A 22537-nucleotide genomic window follows, 5' to 3' on the forward strand; every position below is an offset into this window, starting at 1 on the left:
AGCCCGCAGCCCCCCCACATGCACGGAAGGAGCCGGGCAAGCAGCTCCTCCCGCACTGGGGGCGCCTCCGCCCAGCTGAGATGCGCAGAGGTGAGCCGGGCACGGCAGGAGCCGCCTGCCGGGAGGGGTGTTACCTGTGTGGCCCCGGGGGCCCAGCGCCGGGGCCCTCCGCTCCCTCCAGCGCCGGAGGAGCCGCCGCAGCAGCCTCCGCACCCGGGTCGTGGCTGAGCAGCCGCAGCAGGCTGTAGCACAGCTCCGGGAGCAGCGGGAAGCGGCCGGTGCCGCCGTCCAGGGCCTGCACCGCCTCCTGCAGCACCGTCAGCCCCTGCAGACACAGGCCCCGGGCGCAGGGGGCGCTGGTCAGGGCCGGGCAGCCACGGGCAGCCTGAGGCGTTGGCGGGCCAGAGCCAGGGCCAGGGCCAAGCCACCGGGGCACGGTCCCCCCGGGCATGTTCCGGTCCCCCTGCCAGGGGCCGGGAGAACCTCCTGCCCTGCCCAGGCGGGCCTGCAATGCAGCCACACATGTGAAGCTCTGGCAGCAGAGGAGGGGTGCTGGGATCGGGCAGCCGCACGGGGAGCAGCCCGGCAGCCACGCACAGAGGTGGGCTCCTCCCCAGAAGCCGCTTCCCAGCCCTGCCCTCGGGGTGCTCTTTCCAGAAGCTGCCCCATGTGCCCAGCAGGCCCCGCTGCCGAGCGCCCAACTGGCCAGGCCCCAGCCAAGGTGGCCAGCGCTGGCCCGGCGGGGCAGCCGCATCCCCTCCCTTGCTGGCCGGCCTCTCCGCTTGGGACGGGAAGGCCAGGGAGAAGCGGGAGGACACAAGACGCGGCAGCCCAAGCGGCACCTTAAAATCTTTTGAGAGTAAGATGGTGCAAACTCTGGTTAAGGAATTTGGAAGCAGGCTGGCCTGCGAGTCTGCACGGAACCTGCGGCACACCCGGCGCGCTCCAAAGAAGCAGGACGGAGACGAGCGGTCCGGAGCTCAGCCCGGGTGGCCAGTCGCCCCTCCCAAGCTGTGGCCCCGCAGCAAGGGCCCTCACCGGCACGCAGCTGGGCGAGCGGCGTCTCTCTGCTCTCACGCGGCCCAGCAGGCACTTCAGCACCCGGGCTCCACAGCTCTTGTGCACCGCCAGCGCAGCCCAGAGCTCCCTCCTGGCCCTGGGGGAGGACGCAGAGAGCGCTGCACTGGGGAGGGGGCCCTGCGCCCAGTGCTCGCCATGCCTGCCACCGGGGGGCCCATGGCCGAGCCCCGCACCGTTGGCTGGGTGTTGCCTCGCCGTGTGCTGGCGGGAGGCGCAAGGAGGCCCAGGAGCTCCTCTTGCCTCGCCCTCTGCCTGCCAGAAAGGACCCGGCGGCTGCACCTTCGGCCCGTCCGTCCCCACACCAGGAAAGGGTGCCTCCCGGACTTGGCCTGTCACCCCGCACCACAAGCGCACGGGACTCAGGGCCTCGGCGCCAAGAGTGAGGCTGCTCGGCCTCGGCCCGGCTCTCCAGCCGGCCTCGGCCCAAGGCACGTGCTGCCTGGAGCGAGCCAGCAACGGCCGGGGCTCTTCTGCCCCGGCCCGGCCAGAGCGCCACGCGGCCGATCCCGTCCCGCTGCCCGCGAGGACACTCCAGCGGAGCCGTGCGGGGCCGCAGGCGGCCGGCCAAGCGGCGAGAGGGCAAGAGGGCCCCCCGGGAGGCGGGACCTTCTGTGCAGCAGGGGCAGCTCCAGGAGGGTGGTGCAGGTGGCCTTGGGCCAGCGCTCCGACAAGAGGCAGGCGGCCTTGCCCAGGCCGCGCCGCTGAGCAGGGTCCTCCGAGCGCTGCAGCGCCGAGCAGATGAGCACCACGAGGTCCTGGACCTGAAAAGGAGAGGGCAGCGTTGGCCGCCGCCCCTGCCAGGAGCCGAGACCCGCAGCGCAGCACTGGCCCGCCGGCAGACGCAGAGCCGAGCCGAGCCGAGCGATCGCCATCGAGCTGCTGGCCCTGCAGGACGGTGCCATGGGCCAGAGGGCCTGCTTGCGCCTGCTCGTCCCGCGGGCCGCACCTTGTCCTTCAGGTCTGCCGCTCGCTCCTGCACGGCCACCTCGAACCACAGCAGCGCGGCCCGGTCGCAGGCCGCCCCGGCAGTCCTCAGCCGCTCCAGCAGCGCGCCCAGGAAGGCCGCCATCTCCCGGGAGGGCAGGGCGCCGCTGACGACCTGCGGCAGAGGGCGGGAGGGAGGGGCCAGGTCTGGGAGGGCCCCGCAGCTGGGCAGGCCTGCGAGGCGCTCCTTGCAGGGGGCGGGGGCGGCAACGGGGGCTTCCGCGGAAGGGAGGGGCGGGGGGCGTCCCTAGCAGGGCTCGGCCGGGACGCTCAAGGCGCTTCCCAGGGCAGGGCAGGGCAGGGCTGGGCACGCAGATCCCGCTTCGAGGCGCAGCCCGGACCCGGAGACGCCCTGGCCCGGTGCAGCCGCCCTCCGGCAGCACCTCCCCTCCGCCCCGGGAGGCCGCTGGGCACTGGCCTGGCTCTCCCCCGCAGTACCTTGGCCAGCTGGAGCGAAGCCAGGCGCGCTTCCCGGACGTCGTCGCTCCGGAGGTCCTGCTGGATTCCACGCAGCCGCCACTCCTTCGCACGGCCCTTTGGCTCTCGGGGCCCCGTGGCGCCTGAGGGGACGCCCACCGGTCGGCAGCAGCCAGGGCAGCTCGAGACCCCTCACGGCGGCGCCCCCAGGGCCAGACCCTGTGCCCCCAGCCTCTTCCGGACGGCCACTGCCTGCCTGTCTCCTGGCCGGGGGACGCGGAGCCGGTGGCGACCTGGCCCCCACAGGCACCTGGCCGTGCCCCGGCTGGGCCCGCTCGGAAGCCGGGCTCGGCCACCCAGGCCGGCCGGAGGGGGGCAGCGCTGGCCCTGCCCTGCCCTGCCCTGCCCTGCCGCCCGCTGCCCCTTCAGACCTTTGGCCTGGCAGCCCGCCCGCCCCTGGGCCCCGGGGCCCCCTCCTTCCTCCACTCTCATTTCGACTGCTGTTTTCCCGTGGCAAAAGAGGCAGCGGCAGCAGCAGGGCCGTGCAGGAGGCGGGGCAGAGCCGAGGGCCGGACCGGCCAGACGCCCCCAAAATCCGGGGAAGCGGGCAGGGCAGTGGCAGCACGGACCTGTGCCGGGAGGCCTCCGGGAGCCCATGGAGTGCCGCCGCGGGTTGTGTGCAGGTGTGGGAAGGACTCGCCATCCTCGAGGCAGCCCCTGGGCCTCCCCGTGCCGCTGCACGCGCTTCCCGGCCCTCCAGCCTCCCGTCCGTGGTGCCCCTTCCACCACCCATGCGGCCCGGGGGGGGGTCAGGCGGGCCGGGCACGGACCCCCGCCGGGCAGCCCGCTCAGCTGCACCGACCCTGGCCGGCCAGGCGGTGGCGGGTGGTGCCGCCTCTGAAGAGCGTGTCCACGGCGCTGCTTCTGCCAGCTGGGCAAGGGGCTGGCCCGGAGCACTCCGTGGCCGAGCGGGGCCAGGGCAAGTCTCCGCGTCCCCGCCTGGCCTCCCCACGAGGCCCCACCGACCCCCCCGGGGCTCCCCCGACAGGGCGCCCTCCCCCGCCCCCGCCCGATGCCCTTACCCTGGAGGCGCAGCAGGGCCGCGATGCAGTCGCCAGCGCCCTGCCGGGTGGCGCCCAGCGGGTCACAGGTGAGGGGCGCGAACACGGCGGCCAGGCGGCTGAACTGCCCCGGGGGGATCTGCGGCTGTGGGAGCAAAGCGGGCGGGTCGGCCTCCCTCCCTGGAGACCCCTCCCGAGGGCCGTGGGTCTCAGCCGGCAGGGGGAGGGGCCCTCATGCACCCCGTGGGCATGCTCCCAGGGCACCGCGGCCCCTGCGGGCCCCACTCACCGGGGTGCCGGTCGGCCGATGCCGTGCCGTCATCAGGTGGGCCGCCAGCCGGACGGCCCCGGAACGCTCCCACTCGCGCTCGGACGCCAGCCAGGACCCCAGGAGCTGTGGGCAAACCGTCCATGGGGAGGCCCCTCTCCAGGCCATCCCAGGCACCAGAGGGGCACCCTTGGATCCGGGGCATGGCCGAGGGACCCGCTGAGCCTCTGGGTGCTTTTCTGAGCGTGCGGGGGCAGCAGGAGGCGGCACCCCCCACTGAGCGGCCGTGGCTGCCCCACGTGCCCGGCAGGGAGCCCGGCTGGGCAGCACAGCGGGAGCGAGGCCGGCGGGACGCCCTTTTCCCGCCCAGCCGTCCCGCGGGGTCGCCTGGCTGTCACGCTCTCTGACAGGCCCTCGCTGCGAAAGGTGGGGGGTCTGCCCCACGGGTGAGGGACCAGCCAGCGGCCCCCGCACGAAGCGGCACCTTGGGATCCTGGCCCACACCCCTCCTTTGCACCCCCCACAGTGCACCCTCTGCCCAGCCCTCTCCCGAAAGGGAAGGCAGCCAGTGGCGCGCGAGGGCCCCTGCGCGAGGGTGGCAGGGAGGGCTTTCACGGGGGTCGGGTGGGCATCGCCCCCTGCCCTGCTGCTCACCTCAGAGATGCGCTGGAGCCGGTCCGAGCGGCCGTCCCCTTCCTCCGCCAGCAGGGTGCCCACCAGCTCCGACAAGGCAGCCACGGCACGGGCGCGCAGGGCCTGTGGCGGCCGGGCAGGGACACGTGCCCGGGCGTGAGAGGTGGGCTGGGGTGGGGTCTGCGACGACCCCACAGTGCCCCCCCGCATGCCTGCTCACCTCGCCAGCGCTTTCAGCGAGCCCCCCAGGGGGGAGCGCCAGGGTGCGGCCCACGCACACCTCCGCCACCTGCCAGCTCTCCTCGTGGCTCAGCGCCTCCGGCACTGTGCTAGGGGTGGAACGAGACTGTTTCACGGGGGCGAAGGGGGCGATCCCGGCCCCAGGGGCCTCCTGCACGGGTCCTGCAGCCGAGCGGCCGAGGGCTTTGTGGGTCCCCGAGGACGCGCAGGCTGCGCAGGCAAGGTGGCCCTGCGGCCAGCAGGGGGTGGCTGTGGGGACGGAAAGCCCAGGCGGCGGCTGTGGCGCAGCATCTGGGCAGCCGGCGCCCCCCCGTGGCACGCAGCCTGTGGCTCAGGTGGGCCCCCAGGCAGGCGGAGCTGCGCTGGCTCGGGATCCCCTTCCCGCAGCGCTGCACACGCAGACACGGCCGGGGTGTGGAGGCCTCTTCCACACGGGGGGGGGGGGGGCGTCAGGGAGGCGAGCACAGGGGGCCCCACAGTCCCCACTGTGCACAGAGACACGCGTGACCCCCGCATGGGTCCTGCTCAGCCACCACTGGGCTGGTGGAGGCCCGCGGCCCCCCGGCCAAGGCTTTCCTTGGGGGAAAAGAGGAGGGGTCGCCTCCCTCTTCCCCACCAAGTGAGGAATGACCTATAGCTGCTATATGACAGGGAAAGACAGGCATTCTGCACATGCTCAGAGGCATCACGTGTGCCAGGATGAAACGTGGGCCGTCGAAGCCAGTTCTGGGGCGAGTGTCCGCCTTGCACGTGGCCAGTGTGCAGGGCTGGTCACGAGAAGGGGACTGGGGGGAAGGACCACCCACCTCAGGTGCCGGAGGGCCACCATCGCCTTCTCGAGAACGGGAGACTGGAGGACCCCTCCGGACTCTGCTCTGATGATGTCCTGGCAGAGACACCACGGAGGGGGAGGCCCGTGAGAGGCTCCAGGCCACGTCCTGGCCTCTCCCCCATGGACAGGGGCTCGGGGAGGGGGCTGGGCCAGGCACAGCGGGGAGGTGGGGAGCTCGGCTCCCAGTGCCCTGTCCCCCGGGCTGGGGCTGCCCCGGAGGAGGCACTGCGTGGCCCACCCAGTCCAGCCAAGGCCCTGCCCGCCCCTCACCAGGATGCGGCTCAGGAGCTCCCTCTTCTGGGGCAGCGGGACGGCCGGGGCCCCTGCCTCGCCCTGGGCAGACCGGCTGACCTCCGACACGGCCTGGGCAAAGCTCAGCAGCAGCTCTGGGTCCCGGGTGCCCTGGAGCGGGAGGGGGAGAGCACGTGGGAGGGGTTGCGAGGGGGTGGCCCAGGGTGCCTGGCACAGGCCTGGGGGGGGGCGGCGCGGCCGGAGCTCGCTGCCAAGCCGCCCCCGAACGTGCCGCGAGGGATGCCCTGAGCCCGTGCCGCGAGGGATGCCCTGAGCCCGTGCCGCGAGGGATGCCCATGTGCAAGCTGCCCAGAAGGGGACGCAGGGACAAACACAACGTCACAGCCCCGCTCCGGGGTGCCCTGGATCTCCCGCCGCCCAGTTCTCCAGGGCCCATGCTGGGCTGAGGCAGCTTTCCTGGGCCTCGTGCAGGCGGCAGCGAGGCCGCTCCGTTGGGGGCTGCCCTTCTGCCTCGGCACCCCCCGCCAGCGGCTGGCATGCCGGCCCTGGGGCAGCCCTGAAGCCGCCCGGCTCCGGGCCGAGCGGGCGCCGGCTTTCCCGGTTGGCGTGGCAGGGCGCCAGGCTGCCTCAGTGTCAGCCAGAGGCTTTTCCAGCTCGGCTCGGGATTCCAGGGAGCGACGTCTAGGTGCCGGGCAGAGGCTCCGCTGTGAGTGACCCCAAAGACCCCCCCGGCAGAGCGGACTGCCCCGAGTCCAGCATTCAGCCTGCCATGTGGGGTGCCCAGCAGACGGCCCATGCACCACAGGGCTCCAGGCAGGGCAAGAGGAACCGGCCCGGGGAGGGCATGGCAAGGAGGAACTCAGGTGCCCCGCACCCCCAGTGAGCCCCCACCGGCGGGCCTGCGCACCTCGCCTTCCTTGGTCCACAGCGCCAGCGCAACTCCTGCGAGGCACCGTGGGGAGGCCTCAGAAAGCCCTGCAGCAGCTCCCGCGCAGAGAGAGGCCCTGCCCTGCCCCACCGCCCTGCAGGTGGCCACCTCGCCCTCCCTTCGCAGCAGAGGAGCCCCCGTCCTGTCTCAGAGGGATGCCTCGGCCAGTTCCGCCCTCCTCCTCCTCTTGGTGCCTCTGGAGGCGGGCGGGAGGCCCACGTGCCACCGAGGTGGCGGCACAGCTCAGTCCTGGTGCAGGACACGTGCCCCTCCCCACCCCCTGGGCGGCAGTCAGTGGGGAACGGCAGGAAGACCCCTACCTGCTGCGGCTCAGGGCTCCCCTCACGCCCCACCTCCCTTCCTGGACACACAGTGCAGACCCCCTGGGGCTATCGCTCCCTGACACCGGGTCGGGCTGCGCCCCTCCTGCCACCCAGCAGGCTCCCGGGCCGGGGAAGACCGGGCCCCGGCTGCTCCGTGCCCCGGCTGACCGGGAGCCCTCCGGCTGCACGGACCGTGCTGCCAGCGCCAGTGCCGGTGGGGCGGGAGCGCACCTCGGGGCTGCCAGCGGTCGCGTAGTGGTGCAGGATCTTGGGCACGACCTCAGCTGCCAGGCGGGGCAGCAGCTGCTCCCGGGGGACGTGGGCCGTGCAGCTGCTGTACAGCAGCAGCAGGGCACTCTTCACGTGGGCCTTCTCCGGGTGCGGCAAGCCCTGTGGGCGGCAAGAGGGGCACAGCGAGGCTTCCTTCTCAGCAGGGTCCTCACGTTCCCCCAGAGACCACAGGGCAGGGTGGCCGGGGAGAGTGCAGTGCCCTTCTCAAGGGCCCCATGCTGGAGGTTTTCTTCCAGCTTTTCCTTGGGGGTTAAGATCAGAAATGCCAGGGAAAGTTTTCCAAACCTGGCTTGGAGAAGAACTTGGGAAGCTTAGAAAAGCCTGCAAAATGGGGGGAGGAAGAGCCGTTTCCTTCCTCCCAGCCCCCGCTCCAAAGTGGTCCTTGGCTCTGGGGGCCACTGGCACCCTCATCTGCTCCAGCGGGTGCCAGCGGTGGCCCAACTGTGCCGCTTCAGGCAGACGCTCAGCACCCCCCGTAAGCCGAGCCGCTCGGGGTGACGGGGCAGGGAAAGCTTGGAGGGGCAGGGAAGATCCTACCTGGCCTGCCAAGCCCCCCCCCTCGGAGGTCTCCTCCTCGAAGCAGCGCAGGGCGTCCAGGGCCGCCCCCAGCTGCCCCTCCGCGCAGCGGGCCACACACCAGCACGCACCCTGTGAGGAGCAAGGGCCACTGGTGACTCCACCGCGTCCGTGCTCTCTGTGCCCACTCGGGTGCCTTCACGTTCCCTCCCCCCGGTGCCCCCCCCCGCGGCCCCCCTGCGTTGCAGGGGCCCCCCCCCCCACCTTCCAAAGGGCCTGTTACCCCAAGCACGACACACGCCGTGGAGCCCCTGCCCGGGGAGACGCTTGCCTTTCGCTGGCCTTCGTCCGTGTAGTCCACGTGCAGGAGCAGGTCCCGCAGCTGCCGCGTCACGGCCGGGGGGTCCCCTGCGGCGGAAAGCGCCATCCCCGTGGCCTTGCAGAGGAACGCCTGGGGGGGGCGGGAGCACGGAGGGGCCGTCACGGACCTGAGGGCCAGCAGGCCCAGTGGCCGGCTCGCGGCGGATTCTTCCGGCTCCCCTCCCCAGCGACGCAGCCGGAGCCACGGCCTGTGGGGAGCCTCTGAGCACAGCAGCCACAGCAGAGGGGAGCAGGGTGGACCGGGCCCTGCAGGGCTGCCCCCCCCCCCCCGAGCCGTCCCAGCCCTGCCCCAGGAGCCCCTCCTCTGCCCTCGCGGATGCCCGGCCTCGTCTCTCCTGTCGGCGCCGCCCCCACTCGGGCAGGGGAGCCCAGGAGCGGCTGGACAACGGCCGGCCGTGGCGCTGGTGGGCCAGGGGCGAGGGAGGGTGGGCTGCGTGTGGTGGGAGATCCTGCCGCCCCCGCACTGACCCTTTCTGCAGAGGAGCTGTGGAAGGCATGCATCTGCGTGGCCAGTTCCTGCCCCAGCGCCAGGTTCCAGACATCGGCCTCCCGGCTCCTCGGCAGCGACTTCTTCAGGAACTGTGGAATCGCCAGGAAAGCGGCTGTCACGGGGAGGGTCAGCCGAGGGCGAGAGCCGTTTGGCGGCGCGTCCCCCTTACCTCCAGCAGCTTGCTCTCCCACACCGCTGGCTCCAGCGTAAAATGGCTGTGGCCTGCAGGAGAGAACAGAGGGGTCAGCCTCACCCGGGGAGGGGCCGGGGAGACGGGGCCCCCGGGTGCCCCAAGGGCCAATCCCCACTCCAGAAAAGCCCTCTGGGTCCCCCTTCAGAGGCAAAGAGGAGGAGCGAAAGGGGCACCTCGTGGTGGTGCCAGCGAGCAGCCCTTCTCAGCTGTTTAGGACGGGGAAAAGCTGCACGAAGGGCAGGAGGCCCCAAACGCTCGGAAGGGAAGGGAAGGGGAGGGAAGGAGAGGGGGCCCCCAGAGGTTCTCTGCCACCGCTGCACTTCTGAGGTACAGCTCTGGGCTGCAGCCCGATGCTTCCGCGCGGCCCACAGGAAAGACGCCGAGCCAGCTCCAGCCCGGCCCACCTCCGCCATGAACAGCGGGGGCTTCTTGGGAAGGGAGGCCCCCACAAGCCCCCACAGCTGGGTGAGGGCCGGCTGTCCCTGTGTCTGGGAACAGCAAGCAACACGCCCACCTCTGAATCCCGCGGCGCTGCCCAGTGGCTGCTGCCCGATGCCCAGAGGGCACACGGCTAGTGCCGCCGGGCACCGGCTCACCTTCCAGGTAATGGACCAGGACGGGCACGTCCACCCACCAGTGCTGAGCCACGTGCGCGAAGAACTCCGGGCGGAGAGCATTGAGCAGGAGCAGCGCCGCCGCGCCTCGGCCGGATCCCTCCAAGGGAGCAACCGCCCAGGCCTGCGACGGAGGAGCCCGGGTGAGGGCAGCCCGGCTGGGCAGGCGCTCTGGCGCCAGCACACACGGCGGCCCTCTCGGCACTCTGCGTGGGGCCGCCCTCGGGAGCGCTGCGTGGAGGACGCTGGGAGGTTTGGCACAGGGCCTGTGGGCTGCCCGGGGGCCTGCTGCAGTCCTTTCCTCCGGTGCCACCCCGGCGACCCACACCACCGGTTTGTCTCCGGGCTCCGTGCAAATTGCCCCTACTTCCCGGGAGGGACGGGAGCTGCCGTGCGGAGGGAGCAGAGCCCGTGGGCAGCACCAGCGTCCACAGCTCCGAGGCTTGGAGACAGTTTGGGCCCGGCTGGATCTCGGGCGCCCTGCCTAACCTACTTCGGCCGGGCCAGAAGCCCGTCCAGACCACTGCCGATGTTCAAATCCAGTGGCAAGGACCCGAGGGGATGCCCTCCAGCTGTGGCCCCTCTGTGGCCAGATGCCCAAGGATGAGGACAGCCCCCCGGCGTCTTCCTTCTTTCCTGGCCGCCATGTGCGCCCCCCTCGGCCACGAGCCCTCAGCACTTACCAGGAGACGAGCCAGCAGCTGCTGGGCAGTCGGCGAATTCACTGGAAGATGGAAAACGAGAGCGCCAGGATAGAGGGGGCTTGTGGCTAATTTACCTAATAAACATATGGATAGATAAAGGACCCCCCCCCCCCAAAAAAAACCCGGGGCAGAGACTGAAATAAGAGCCAGTGGCTGGCGTGCCTGTCCTCACGGGGACCAGGAGTGGCGAGCCCCAAGCGAGGCTGTGCCCGCCCCGCAGCGGGGCGAGGGCCCACCGGGAACATCCCGCTCCGGCAGAGGCCGCTCCTCCAGCCCTCGGCAGCCCCCCTCGGCCGCGCGCTGCTCCCGTGCCCGTGCGCCCCAGGAGCGCCCCCTTCGGAGGACCCACCTGGCTCTGCGCTGTCCTGCCCGCGGACGGCCCGCTGCTCGGCCAGCTGCCTCAGGGCCTGGCACAGGAGGGTGGCCACGCCGGCGTGGTGGGGCTGCATCACAGAGTCCAGCATCCGCAGCCACAGCGCCTGCCGGGAGGGGGAGTGGGGGAGGCCTCGACGCTGAGCCTCCCGTCCCCGCAGGACCCCTCCCCACCGCCCCCTCCCCTCCCCTCTCAGCACAGGCCAGCCGCCAGCACCGCTTCCTGGCACACCCACCTGCTTGGCAGGATCCCTTCGCCAAGCACAAGTCCCCACCTCCGCCCTCCAGCCCCCTTCCTCTTCCCTGCTCCAGGCCCCGGCCGGGGCTCCAGTCAGCACCACTTGCCCTGGGAGGGGCCCGCTGCCCCCCCACCCCAGCTCGCCCTCTACCTGTCCGCTGCCCCAACCCGCTTGGCCAGCTGCTGGCCACTGGGCAGCCCCCCCCCACGAAGCACGCGCCTGCGGAGCCAAGGCAGAGGCACAGGGGCTGCCCCCCCACCGCCTCGAGCTCCCTGCCCCCACGGGGGCTCCCGCACCTGGCTGGCGCCCCTCTTGCAAGCGATGGCAGCGTGGAGCGCGGCTGCGCCGGCCCTCTCGATGGCCTTCTCCCGCAGTCCGCCGAGCCAGAGCCGCCCCATCGGGTGTGTCTGCGGGAGAAAGCGGCCCACTCTCCGGATGCCAATTCCCGGGCACTTCCCCCTGCGGGCAGCAGCAGGCTGCACGGCCGAACACGCACAGGGCGGCCTCGTGGGGGGCGCCTTTCTCCCTGGGTCTTCCTCCCGCACCGGACCACCTGTCTGGCAGCTTCCTCACTTTGGAGGGGCTGATCTTGGGTTGACCCTGGCGAAGGCACCGTAGGCTGAGGGTCTGGGCATTCCCCTTCCCCTGGCTCAGGGGGACACTTTATCCACCTTAGCTCATGTTTTTCTCTTCCTTAAAAAGACCAAATTTCATAACATCTGCATGCACTTCACAGCAGTGGCAGAAGTGATAAAAGGGGGGCTCTGTGGCATACCTGGAGAACAAAAGGAGCAGGTGAGCGACAGGTAGCGCCCCCACGTGGCCTGCTGAAGGTCCCGGCAGCATCTCCAGGGAGGGCTGAAAATACAGCTGCCCAAACCCAGGAGAGCCGTGGCTGCCAGTCACGGGTGGACCGGAGCAGCTTCCTACGCTCCTCAAAGGGAGGGAACCCTCCCTCCCTCTCAAGGGAGGGTGTTCTGCAGCTCGTGCGCCAGACCAGAAAATGCCCTGCCTCTTGCGTTCCGGGAACCATGCTTCCGAAGGCAGCGGGATGCACAGCAAGAGCCCCTGATGCCGAACATGGACGCCGGTTGCACACGAAGTGGCAGCCATTCCAAAAAACTGCCACCCAAGACTATTTAGGGCTTTGCAAGAAGCACCAACAAAAGCCAAACGGTCCACCGGGGAGCCAGCACAGACATACCAATTGGTGGGCTGACATGGTCAGCTGCAGAGAGATATAGTTCAGGGGCCAGCCTTCCACTTTCTCCAAGTAGCCGGTCCACAACAGCTTCCCAAGGGTCAAAAGTGTTGCCAGGCGAACCTAACGAGCAGAGGAAGGAGAGCGGGGAGACAGGGGCCAAGGACAGGAGAACCGGGGTCAGAACAGAAAGATCTCTCAGCTCAGCCTCGTCCAGTTTTCCAATATTACATTCAATTTTATAAAGTACATATGAAAACTTATATGCTTCTTTTACAGTTCTCCTAATTATGTGCATTTTGTACAGATTTTGGCCAAATATACACATTTCACAAATTCTTTTGCAAAGAATTTTCCTTTTAAGTATCTCCAGTGGATATGTTTAACTGCTTGTCATTGGCTCAGAAAATTTAGACATCAGGCCAACAAGAAAGATGACCAGCCAGCCAGCCGGCCGGCCAGATCTGTGCTCAACTGTCAGGGGTGCAGGGGGCTCTGCAGTGGCTTGGGCTGAAGGCCTGGGCGGCCCCTGCGAATTCTGCCGCTGCATGGCTCCATGATGCCTCCCTGCCTTTCGGCAGAGCCCTCTTCCCTGAGGGTGGAGTTCCGGAAACGAGAAAGGCAGGCCCAGCAAAGGAGAGCCGTGTGGAGGAAGAGCTGATGGGACACTTTGGGAAGGGACTAAGGGAGGCTGGAGCACTTTCGTCTCGCTCAGCCTTGAAAACAAGCCCAGTTTCCCATGCCCTCCTGCTACTTGTCCCCTTTGAGCTAGTGCTCAAAATGCCCTCCCAGCTTCGCTGACGAAGCAATACAGGCACTGCTAGATACGCGGCACGTCGAAAGGCCTCACACAGCTTTTCTGCCTTTCCCTCTGAAAGGATTTGCTGCCGGAGAAATAAGCTGGAAGACGTGACAGCGGGAAGGTTATGAGAGGAAGGCCGCAACGGGTAGGCCAAGGTTCAGCGGAGGAGCCGGGGTCTGGGCTCCCCGTGAAGGCTTCTTCAGTTTTATCTGGGAAAGAACAGGGCTGGAGCCCCCCAAAGCTGGCGCCAAGATGCCACACATTATGTGGAGCTCTCCGAGCACAAGCCTGCGAAGAGGTGCAGCCAGCCCACTATTTGGAGCAGGCATCCTCTCGGAGCCAGAGAGGCCTCTCGGGTACCTGGAGAGCCTGCTGGAGACTCACAAGGAGGCCGGGCTGCAACAAACACGCTCACAGCGCAGACCCACCAACGCACGCACGTGCACACACACAAAACCAAGACGCTTGATTGTGAAGACTCAGGGAGGGAAGAACGCTCAGCAGAGAAGCCAAGGGGCCTCGTCCGGGCTCAGGCCAAGTTCACCTCGGGAGCCCTTCCGGGGGGCACGTGCAAGCAGCTGAAAGCGAGAGGGCGGGCCTTTCTGAGCATCGAGCATGCTCCTGCTTGCCTGTAGCCTTCTGGAATGGGGAGCACACAGCATAAAGGCCCCCGAAGCACCCCCTTCCTGAGCTCTTTGCCCGTGTTCCAGAGGACGGCAGCCCTTTCACGCAGTGCTTAAGCAAAGAGCGGAACTCGGTGGAGGAACGGAAAGGCCGGGCTGCGTGCTGGGCGGCCACCGACGGCGGAGTCCTCATTTGGCCGCAGACGGTCAAGCTGAAGCAGAGCAGGCTAAAGGTCCCGGACTGGAAGCGGGTTCCCCCTGGCCCTGGTGCTCACCCGGCTGCGCTCGTCCCCCAGCACGGCCTTCACGGCCTTCACACACAGCAGCCTCTTGCTCCAGAGCTCGGGCACTGAAAGAGAGAGAGCAGCTCGCTGTTCTGGGCAAGGCGGGCCAGAGATCACAAGAGACACCCATCCCGGGGCAAACGGGCCAGCCAGCGCTGCGGACCCAGTGAGAGCAATGGTGGCAAAGCGAGACTTCCAGAGCATTCTTCTGCATGAATTTGCATTCCGTTTCGTCTTTGGATGTCGCAGGTACAGGAATCCGCAGGATTCGCCTTCCGGCATTCCTGCCCTCCCACCACTGAGCCAGCAGGAGAATCGAGACGGATCTCCACTGAAAAATCCTCCACAAGCTCCTCTCTGCCCAACATCATCCAGACTGCGACCTCCGTCCTCTTTGGCTGCTTTGCAGCTCATCACATCCGGAAGGTGCCTGGCTGGGGGGACGCTGGCTGAGCAGCAGGCGTGTGGGGAGCTGGCCCACCGTGCCGCCGGCCCCGCTTCCCCTTACTAGCGCTGGAGGGCACGGTGCCCCAGAGGGAGGCTGAAGCCCTGCCACCGCTGCCCTTCCGGCCCCACTGCCGCCAGATCCCGCCCCGCACGCTCCTCACGCCTGGCGCCGATGATCTCGGCCAGCAGGGACAGCAGCACCACCCGCGTCTCCTCTCGGCCGTCCTCCAGCTTCCTCTGGAAGACCCACAGCAGCTCCGAAGGGTGTGAACGGGCTGTGGGGAGGCAGCAGGTGCACAGGGGCTTTCAGCCGCAGCAGAGACCCTGTGCACCCCAGCCCCACCCCGGGTTCCCAGTGGCCCCCGGCCGGCCGGCCTGCCTTTCCTGCCGTACCCAGCCGCAGGAAGATCTGCGAGATGGCTGCCACATTCTCCGTGCACTGCGGCTGAGGGCGCGCCTTCTCTCCGCCGCTGCTGCAGATCTGGGGAGAGGCAGGTGCTGAGAGGGGCCCTCGCACTGCCGGGAAGGCTGGGAAGGGAAGGGCGGCTGCCCCCTGCCCCCAGGGTCAAAAAGACCCTCCAGTCTGGCAGAGCAGCCCCAGAGGTGTGCCTCAAATCGGCCCTCCCCAGAGGGCCTCCGGGGGGCCCTTTCCGGCCACCCCCCGTCCTGGCAGAGGGGCCCCTGAGGGGAAGGGCAGCCCTGCCGGGATCTCCCACGGTGCCCAAGGAGGCTGGGGGCTCCAGCCGGCCAGGCCAGGCCAGGCCAGGGACAGAGCCTGCCGGGCCGTGTCCAGTGCGGCGATGGCGTGGGTGACACCGAGCAGCCGATGCCACGCCATCGAGGCCGCTGGCGCCCGCTCGGCCCACTGTGCCGGAGCTGCCCTCGCCCGGCCCTACCTGGCGGACCAGGCTGCGCGTGAGGGGCTCCACCTGCATCCGCGGAATGGGGTGGTCGTTTGCCAGGGAAGCTTCCATGATCTGGACCAGGATCTGCGACAGAAGGACCGGAGGGCATCTCTCTCCCCTGGGCAGCCGGAGAAGTGGCAGCCACAGTGCCCGCCCCACCGGGGGCAAGGGCAGGCGAGCAAGATGGGAAGGGCAGGAAGACGGAGGCAGGCAGAGCCGCAGAGGAGGCTGGCTGGGCCGGGGAGTGCTGCGCAGCAGCCCCAGGTCGTGGGCACTGGCCGGCTCGACCCGCAGAGGTGCCGGAGTCAGCATTACATGCAGTGCCGGTCACACTGCTCGTTCCAGGATCCAGCCCCGCTCGTGACCCCTGGGAGCCTCCGGGCTCCCCCCTCGGGGTATTGGCCCACGTGAGCGAGCGTCGAGTCAGGCTGTCTGGGCCTTCTGCAGCCCACGTGACCCGTCCCATTCTGGAAGGCCCATTTGTGGGGGGGCACCGGCCGAACGGGCAGGGGCAACGCCTCAGGCGTGCATGTAGCTTGGCCCAAGGCTACTCAAGGGGGGTTCTTCCACCCTCCTGCGAGGGGAAATTGGCCCGAGGATGAGGAGCGCCCAAAGCGCCGGGGGGAGGGCGGGCGGAGGGCAAAGTCTGCTGCTGGAGGGGGGGAGCCCCAGGGCCGGGGGGCGCCTCCGTGGGCTGCAGCGGCCCCTCGCCAGCGGCTCACCTTCGTGATGTGCAGGGTGTCGATGCCGCTCTCGTACTGCGCCAGCAGCAGGCAGATGTCGCGGTGGACCTGGGCCTGGGCCTCCGCCCGGGTCAGAAGGATGCTCAGCATGGGTCCCAGCATCTTCAGCACCGCCAGCTTGACCTGCCGGGGGGCACAGCAGCTTGAGGGGCATGGCTGCGGCGGCTCACCAGGCCCCAGAGCGCACGCCCTGGCCCACGGGGCCGCCTCACCGCCGGGCAGGGCAACCAGGAGCTCCCAGCTGGCCTGGCAGGCAGCTCACCTGGGAGTCGCTTCCGGGCAGCCAGGTGCGGGTGATGTGGGCATAGAGTGGGAGCAGGTAGGCAGAGAACTGCTGGAGGCTGATGCGTGGGTAGGAGCTCCTCTCCCAGGTCTGCAGGTAGACCCGAATCGCCTGGCACATCTGCTCCAGGGCTTGGCCGTGTGGGGGAGAGCAGAGGGGACCAGGTTGCCGGCACGCGGGGAAGCCCTGGTGCAGGTCCCCTGCCAGCCCCTCCCTCCAGGAGCCCACCCCCTCGCCAGCACGGCCCTTGCCCTCGCCCCTCCCCATGGCTCCTGCTTGCGTGCTCGCTTGGCGGGTTCTCCTGCTCCTCGTTCCCTCCCCCACCTGGGCCAGGGCAAGGGGCAGCTGGTGAGCCAGCTGACTGCCCTGGAGCAACAGAGGGGCAAGTGCGGGGGGGGGGATGCCAGGGGCCCCCGCCCTTGGCGAGTCTGGATGTTGCCTCCGCCTAGCATGCAGTTAATCCAAAGAGGCGCCCCGTGTACTCCAGGCTGTTCCAAAGAAACATTTTGGGGAACCTCTTGCTCACAACATTCAGGCCAGCCCTCAAGGAAAAAAGAAACCAGCTAGAAAGGCAGTCGGGCCATTGGATGGGCACAGAATTAAAGGAGCGCTGAAGGGGGATGAGCGGTATCATCTGCAGATATGCAGATGATACCACTCTACTGGCAGAAAGTGAAGAGGAACTAAAGAGCCTCTTGATGCGGATAAAGGAGAAGAGCAAAAAGTTGGCCTGAAACTCAACAGTAAGAAAACTGAGATCATGGCATCTGGTCCTATCAATTCCTGGCAAATAGATGGGGAAGAAATGGAGGAATGGAGGTAGTGACAGATTTTATTTTCCTGGGCCCCAAGATCATTGCAGATGGGGACTGCAGCCAAGAAATTAAAAGACACTCGCTCCTTGGGAGGAAAGCTATGGCAAATCTAGACAGCACACTGAAAAGCAGAGACATCACCCTGCCAACGAAAGTGTGTATAGTCAAGGCTATGGTTTTCCCAATTGCAATGTATGGCTATGAAAGCTGGACCACAAGGAAGGCTGAGTGCCGAAGGATTGAGGCCTTTGAATTGCGGTGCTGGAGGAGACGCCTGCGAGTCCCTTGGACCGCAAGGCGATCAAACCGGTCAGTCCTGGAGATCAACCCTGACTGCTCTTTAGAAGGCCAGATGCTGAAGATGAAACTCAAATACTTTGGCCACCTAATGAGAAGGAAGGACTCCCTGGAGATGACCCTAATGCTGGGAACAATTGACGGCAAAAGTAGAAGGGGACGGCAGAGGATGAGGTGCCTAGATGGTGGGCATGTCGTGAGCGGAGTTGGCTGGAGCCAGGGGTCAAACTAGATGGCCTGGGAGACCCCTTCTGACTAGCTCTGTTTCTATGTTTCTATGTTTAGATGGAGTCACTGAAGCAGTCGGTGTGAGCTTAAGTGGACTCTGGGAAATGGTGAGGACAGGAAGGTCTGGAGGAATGTTGTCCTTGGGGTAGCGATGCGTCAGACATGACTTTGTGACTAACAACAACAAAGATAGAATTCATAAGCGCACAGAGGGACAAGTCCTGCTGAAAAGGAATCAGTGCGGCTTCCAAAGGGTAAGCCCTGTCTCGCCGACCTATTTGGGGGCTTTGGGTCATCCCATGAAGCTGGTTTGCAGGAGACTCAGGGCAGTTGAAGGATGACATTCACTGCCACAGAAGGTGGAGACAGCCACCAATCCCGATGGTGTTGGAAGGGGATCAGTTCTCCCCTGCAAGGAAGGCTCCCAGCCTCGCTGGCGACGTGCCTGTGGCCTGCCTGCATGTGCCAGTCGCTGGGGAGTGTGGCAGGCACAGGCCTCGCACCCTGCCGTCTGGGGGATCCCTCAGGCAGCTGCTTTGCCACTGGCTGTGTGGAATGCCGGCCTGGATGAACTCTGGTCTGACCCTGCAGGACTCCTCCTATGTCCTGAGATGTTTCAGGCTGCAACTCCCCCAGCTCTGGCCAGCACAGGCCACGATCAAGGAGAGAAGGAGCTGCAGAAGCAGGCGGCATGGGGGAGGAAGGGGGCAGCGAGGCCAGGATTGCTCGTACGTGGACTGCTGCTGGGACGGGTCCTCAGTAAGTCCCCAGCTGGGCTGGCCTGTAATGCTGGCCACGGACAGGGTGGACAGGCGAGCAGAAGGGGGGGCAGCAGAAGCCAGGCCGGCAGCTGGCCAGGGCGAGCAGCGCCCCCAAGGGGGAGACTCTCACCCAGTGCCCAGCACGGCCAGACAGACATGCCGTCCAGGGTAGGGCTCAGCTCAGGGCCCTGCAGAGGTGTGGGCCCTGCAGACTCCCTCCCGTCGGCCGGGGCCACCTACGCACGCCAGCCAGACTTGGTGCGCCCAGAGGCCTCACTGGGGCGGGGCCCCCCGGGGGCCTGGGTCGCCGGCATTGCCTGGCCCCGGGCAGGGGCAGTGACGGCAGGGGGGCTGAGGCTGCTTCCCGGACTGACCTGCGCAGAGGGCCCTGCGCCGCCTGCTGTCCTCGGTCTGGCGTGTCACGGTCTGCAGGGTGGCCAGCGTGAGGCCCAGGAAGGGGATGCAGCTGTGCACTGTGGTGAGCAGGAAGCGCTGCTGGGCGCAGGATGCGGCCTGTGAAGGGGGTCCTCCGTCCCGCGCAGCAGCCCCACCAAGATGGACCGGGGTGTCCTCTGCGAGAAGCCAGGGACGGTGTGCTCCAGAAGCCAGAGGGGGCCAGGGCTCGCTGAGGGGGCCCTCTAGGGGGCCAGGGACAGCTGAGGGGGCCCTCTAGGGGGGCCAGGGACAGCTGAGGGGGCCCTCTAGGGGGGCCAGGGACAGCTGAGGGGGCCCTCTCTGGGGAGCCTTCTGCAGCTGGGGGCCTCCAGCAGGAAGGCCCTCCCCCTTGTCGCTGCCTTCAGCGCCTCTCTCAGGGGCGGTGCCTGGAGGACGGCTCCAGGGGAGGCCCTGTCATGCTTCCGGACCTGCCTGTGGCTCAAGAAAGGAGGCGGGAACCTCCGCTCATTGTCAGGAGGAGGGCTGTAGTGCTGTGGTACAGCCCCGCCCGGTGTGCTGAAGGCCTGGTCGAACCTCTGGGAGCACCTCCAGATATGGCTGGAGGAAGCCCTGCCCGAAGGCCTGCTGGCGGCGCTCAGCGCTCGCAATGGGGGCCCGGCCGGGACCAGCAGACCTGGCTGGGCCTGCGCTGCTGCTGCCGGGGTCCCCACCCGAGACCGGCTCTTGGTGCAGAGCCGCAAGGACGTGTGCTTCACGCCACTTCCGGAGCCCCGGCCGCGCACGCAGAAGGCCCTGGCCTGACCCCCAGCAGGCTGGAAGATCCCCAGCCGCCTCAATCTGGAGGGCCGCTTTGGCCGGGCCGGGCGGGCCACAGCCTGAGGCTCTCTGTTCCACGTGCCGGCAAGACAAGGCAGGGCCACGCTCAGGGCTTCCCCGCAGCCTTGAGCGCATGGACTCTGTGGCAGGATGTGGGGATGGCGTCTGCCGCCTGGCCTGCTCTCCTCCGGCCGACGCGCTTCCCCCCCTCTGGGCCCTGCGCTGGTTCCCCGTCCCCGGGAAGGCTACGCGGCCGCCCTTGCCCACACAGGCGAGCCACAGCTTTGGCACCGGTCTTGGCAAGGAGCTAGTCCCAGGGGCAACTGAACTGCAGCCCCCAGCCCTCCGGGACACAACGGAGGAGCAGCTGCAGGGAGCGCTGCTCTTGGGAGCCGTGCACGAACGGTGTGCCCCAGAACCGGTCGGTGAGGAAGGAGTCGGCCCAGCTATGAAGGGCCCCCACAAGCCGCAGAGGCGGCTGCCCACGGTGCCGCTGGCTGATCTGGCCCTCCGTCAGAGATCGCTGCCCGCTCGGCCCAGTCCCCGCAGCCGGCAGCCGGGTGACCCAGACTCAGAGCGACAGCAGCTGCCCTTGCGCCCCTGGGGAGGCAGGGTGGGGCTAAGGTGGGTGTGTAAAAGCCAGCACCAGCCCCCTTCTGAGTCAGGACTTTGATAGCTTAGATGGCTCTGGGGGACAGAAGCCCCAGCCCCACGCCCCGCGACCTGCCCCTTCCCGCCCCCCTACCATTGCTGACTGCGAGCTTGCCCAAGGTGAGAAGGGTGAACTCATCGGGCTCCACGAAGGGCCGGAGCTGCCGCTGAAGCTCCGTCATGATGGGGTGGAAGTGCTGGCGAGCGAAGGTCACCAGGGTGTTGCTGGCAGCCGAACGGAGCTCCTGGGACACCTCTTGCTGGGAGGGGGGAGATCAGAGAGCACGTCGGAGTAGCATTATTAACCGTTATAATGATGCTTCAAGCTGACCAGATGCCTTTCTTAACAGAAACAAAGAAGGCTCGAGGGTTCTTGTAGCAGCAGCTAAAACATACTCAAAGCTGAAGGAACTCAGAGCCGCTAAGAAGAACGGGAAAAGCCAGGACTGGGAATACAGCCACCTCCAGAGCTGCCAGATGCTGGAGAGCAGGGAAGGTTGAAACTGGACACTGGAAAGTCACAGCACTGGTGCCAGCAGCATCGCTGGGAAGGTCATTCCCCCACTGGGGACCACCAGCAGGAAGGCCCCCGCCTCCGAGACCCCCTTGAGACGGCGTCAGATGCACAGAACAAGACAGACAGGCCGAGATCAGCCAGCTGTGGGCAGGCAAGAGAAGACAGCTGCTGCCACGTCTGAGCAGGAACCAAGAGCCACGAGACGCGGCTGCACAGAATGCCTTCCCCAGGCAAATCAGCAACGGCGTCAGCCACCGTATGTCTGCAGTGAAAAGAAGTGGCTTCAGGGAGCACGGGTCCACCCGCAAGGCATGCTTGAAGCGTACAAAAAAAAAAAAAAAAATCCAGGTCACCCAAAGACTTCATCGGAAAAATGTCTTCGCAAGAGGCTACGCTTCCCGGAAGTTGGCCTGCTGGCCAGGGACGGGCTGCGCCTCACAAGCACTGGGAAGGAGGTGCCTGGGCCCCGCACGGGCAAGTTTGTCAGGGGGACTCGCAACCGGACCCCGCAGGGGAGGGAGACGCGCACCTGGGTGTCACGACGACGGCGGCTCACGCGCCGCAAGCAAGCGAGCTGCTCTAATCGTGCCCGGTAACAGCCTTCCAAGCAACGATGGAAGAAAGCTGGAGACGAAGGCACGGGCTCTTTCGTGTCTGTCTGCTAAAGCCCAGAGTATGGGAAACACACATCACGGACTCGAACTCGCAGTACAAGAGGGCAACTACAACCTGACTGGTGCGAGCCCACCAGTGAGGGGGTCCTTGGAGGGGCTGCAGATCACAGCATGAAGAGCCCCCAGCGCCACGTGGCTCTGCTTCTAGGGAAGAGGCTGATCTGTTGCGATGCCTTTGAGGGTCCTCTTACTCTGTCTTGCCGATGGCATTGCAAAATTAATTTTGTTTAATTTCTTCGCTCCATCTTCTAAACGAAGATCTGGTGTCAGGTGAACAGATCAGGTTTATCTGGAAACCTGATCAGTTTGAAAGCATCAAGGCCACACGAGAAACAAGGGCTTATTTACAATTGCCTTCCAGATATTGTTGTTTTCTCCCCAAGTTTTTTCTTCCCCTTTCCCTCTCCCCACAAGCCAAGGGACTATATAACCTGCCATCTTCAGCAAAAAGGACTTTGAAAAACAACCCCAAAATGCTTATGCCTGACCTGCTCTTCTTTATCTAACTGCTAATAGGGATGTAAAGCTACAAACTCATTTGTTGATTTTACCAGAAGGGTGTGGGGACTGGCACTTTGGGGGGGGGGGGGGGAGTGATTGGCACGGATCAGACGCCATTCCTCTTTTTCTCTTTGAGGTGAAAATGCTGTGAGAGAAAGGCGCAGAAGCCCTAATTCTCGGGGATGGGTCAGAAACTGACCTGCAGAATTTACCACGAAAGTGGCCTTGGGATTCCTGGATGGCCCTGCTTCTGGGAAAAGGAGAAACAGAGAACTCCCGTCCTCTAAGAGTGGAAGAGAGAGCCAAAAGCGTGATGCGGTTAAATTTTCTTGACTCTGGCAATTGCGCTATAGTGCTGTTGGAGCCATCGGCTGGACTTTGGAAAAATCAGACTTGGGAAGCATTAATTTGATAGAGGTTGGATGATTAGAGGAACACTGGTTTGACTGGCAGATCCACAGACAATCAGCCAGAGTCACCAGAGAACACTAGATCTCTTTCTTAATAAATTAACTCATACTAATTTTGGACTAACAATAATTAATAACTGTAACTTCCTGACAGTTAGAACCCCGAGGGTATGGAATGGACTTCCACAGAGGGTGGTTGAAACCCAAATGGTGCGGGGGTGTACAGATAAGCTAGACATCCGCATGGGAGGCATGTCATGAGCTGAGCCAGCTGGAGCCAGGGGTCAGACTAGATGGCCTGGGAGGACCCCCTTACTTGCTCTGCTTCTATGTTTTTACTTTTCTAATCAATTTAATACACAGGC

The 22537-nt window shown here is 66.6% G+C and overlaps 1 protein-coding gene across 1 annotated transcript in view; it reads right to left on the reverse strand.

The window, feature by feature from the left end:
* MROH2A (maestro heat like repeat family member 2A) overlaps window positions 1-22537 on the reverse strand; it is a 30301-nt gene that overhangs the window by 5373 nt on the left and 2391 nt on the right. The window contains exons 4-33 of the mRNA XM_044456089.1: window positions 21117-21248; window positions 20165-20330; window positions 18582-18779; window positions 16086-16237; window positions 15803-15946; window positions 15072-15164; window positions 14569-14656; window positions 14337-14450; window positions 13720-13793; window positions 12023-12142; window positions 11115-11225; window positions 10557-10686; window positions 10187-10227; window positions 9486-9627; window positions 8866-8918; window positions 8675-8785; window positions 8157-8276; window positions 7847-7957; window positions 7187-7408; window positions 5786-5917; window positions 5490-5569; window positions 4664-4772; window positions 4465-4566; window positions 3832-3936; window positions 3564-3687; window positions 2503-2624; window positions 2027-2179; window positions 1687-1841; window positions 1039-1156; window positions 135-385 (exon numbers count right to left, since the gene is read on the reverse strand). Coding sequence (XP_044312024.1) covers window positions 135-385; window positions 1039-1156; window positions 1687-1841; window positions 2027-2179; window positions 2503-2624; window positions 3564-3687; window positions 3832-3936; window positions 4465-4566; window positions 4664-4772; window positions 5490-5569; window positions 5786-5917; window positions 7187-7408; window positions 7847-7957; window positions 8157-8276; window positions 8675-8785; window positions 8866-8918; window positions 9486-9627; window positions 10187-10227; window positions 10557-10686; window positions 11115-11225; window positions 12023-12142; window positions 13720-13793; window positions 14337-14450; window positions 14569-14656; window positions 15072-15164; window positions 15803-15946; window positions 16086-16237; window positions 18582-18779; window positions 20165-20330; window positions 21117-21248 — 3773 coding nt within the window. The remainder of the gene's footprint in view (window positions 1-134; window positions 386-1038; window positions 1157-1686; window positions 1842-2026; window positions 2180-2502; window positions 2625-3563; window positions 3688-3831; window positions 3937-4464; window positions 4567-4663; window positions 4773-5489; window positions 5570-5785; window positions 5918-7186; window positions 7409-7846; window positions 7958-8156; window positions 8277-8674; window positions 8786-8865; window positions 8919-9485; window positions 9628-10186; window positions 10228-10556; window positions 10687-11114; window positions 11226-12022; window positions 12143-13719; window positions 13794-14336; window positions 14451-14568; window positions 14657-15071; window positions 15165-15802; window positions 15947-16085; window positions 16238-18581; window positions 18780-20164; window positions 20331-21116; window positions 21249-22537) is intronic.

This window comes from Varanus komodoensis, unplaced genomic scaffold, assembly GCF_004798865.1.
Source record: "Varanus komodoensis strain SLA01 unplaced genomic scaffold, ASM479886v1 scaffold81, whole genome shotgun sequence".
NCBI lineage: Eukaryota > Metazoa > Chordata > Lepidosauria > Squamata > Varanidae > Varanus > Varanus komodoensis.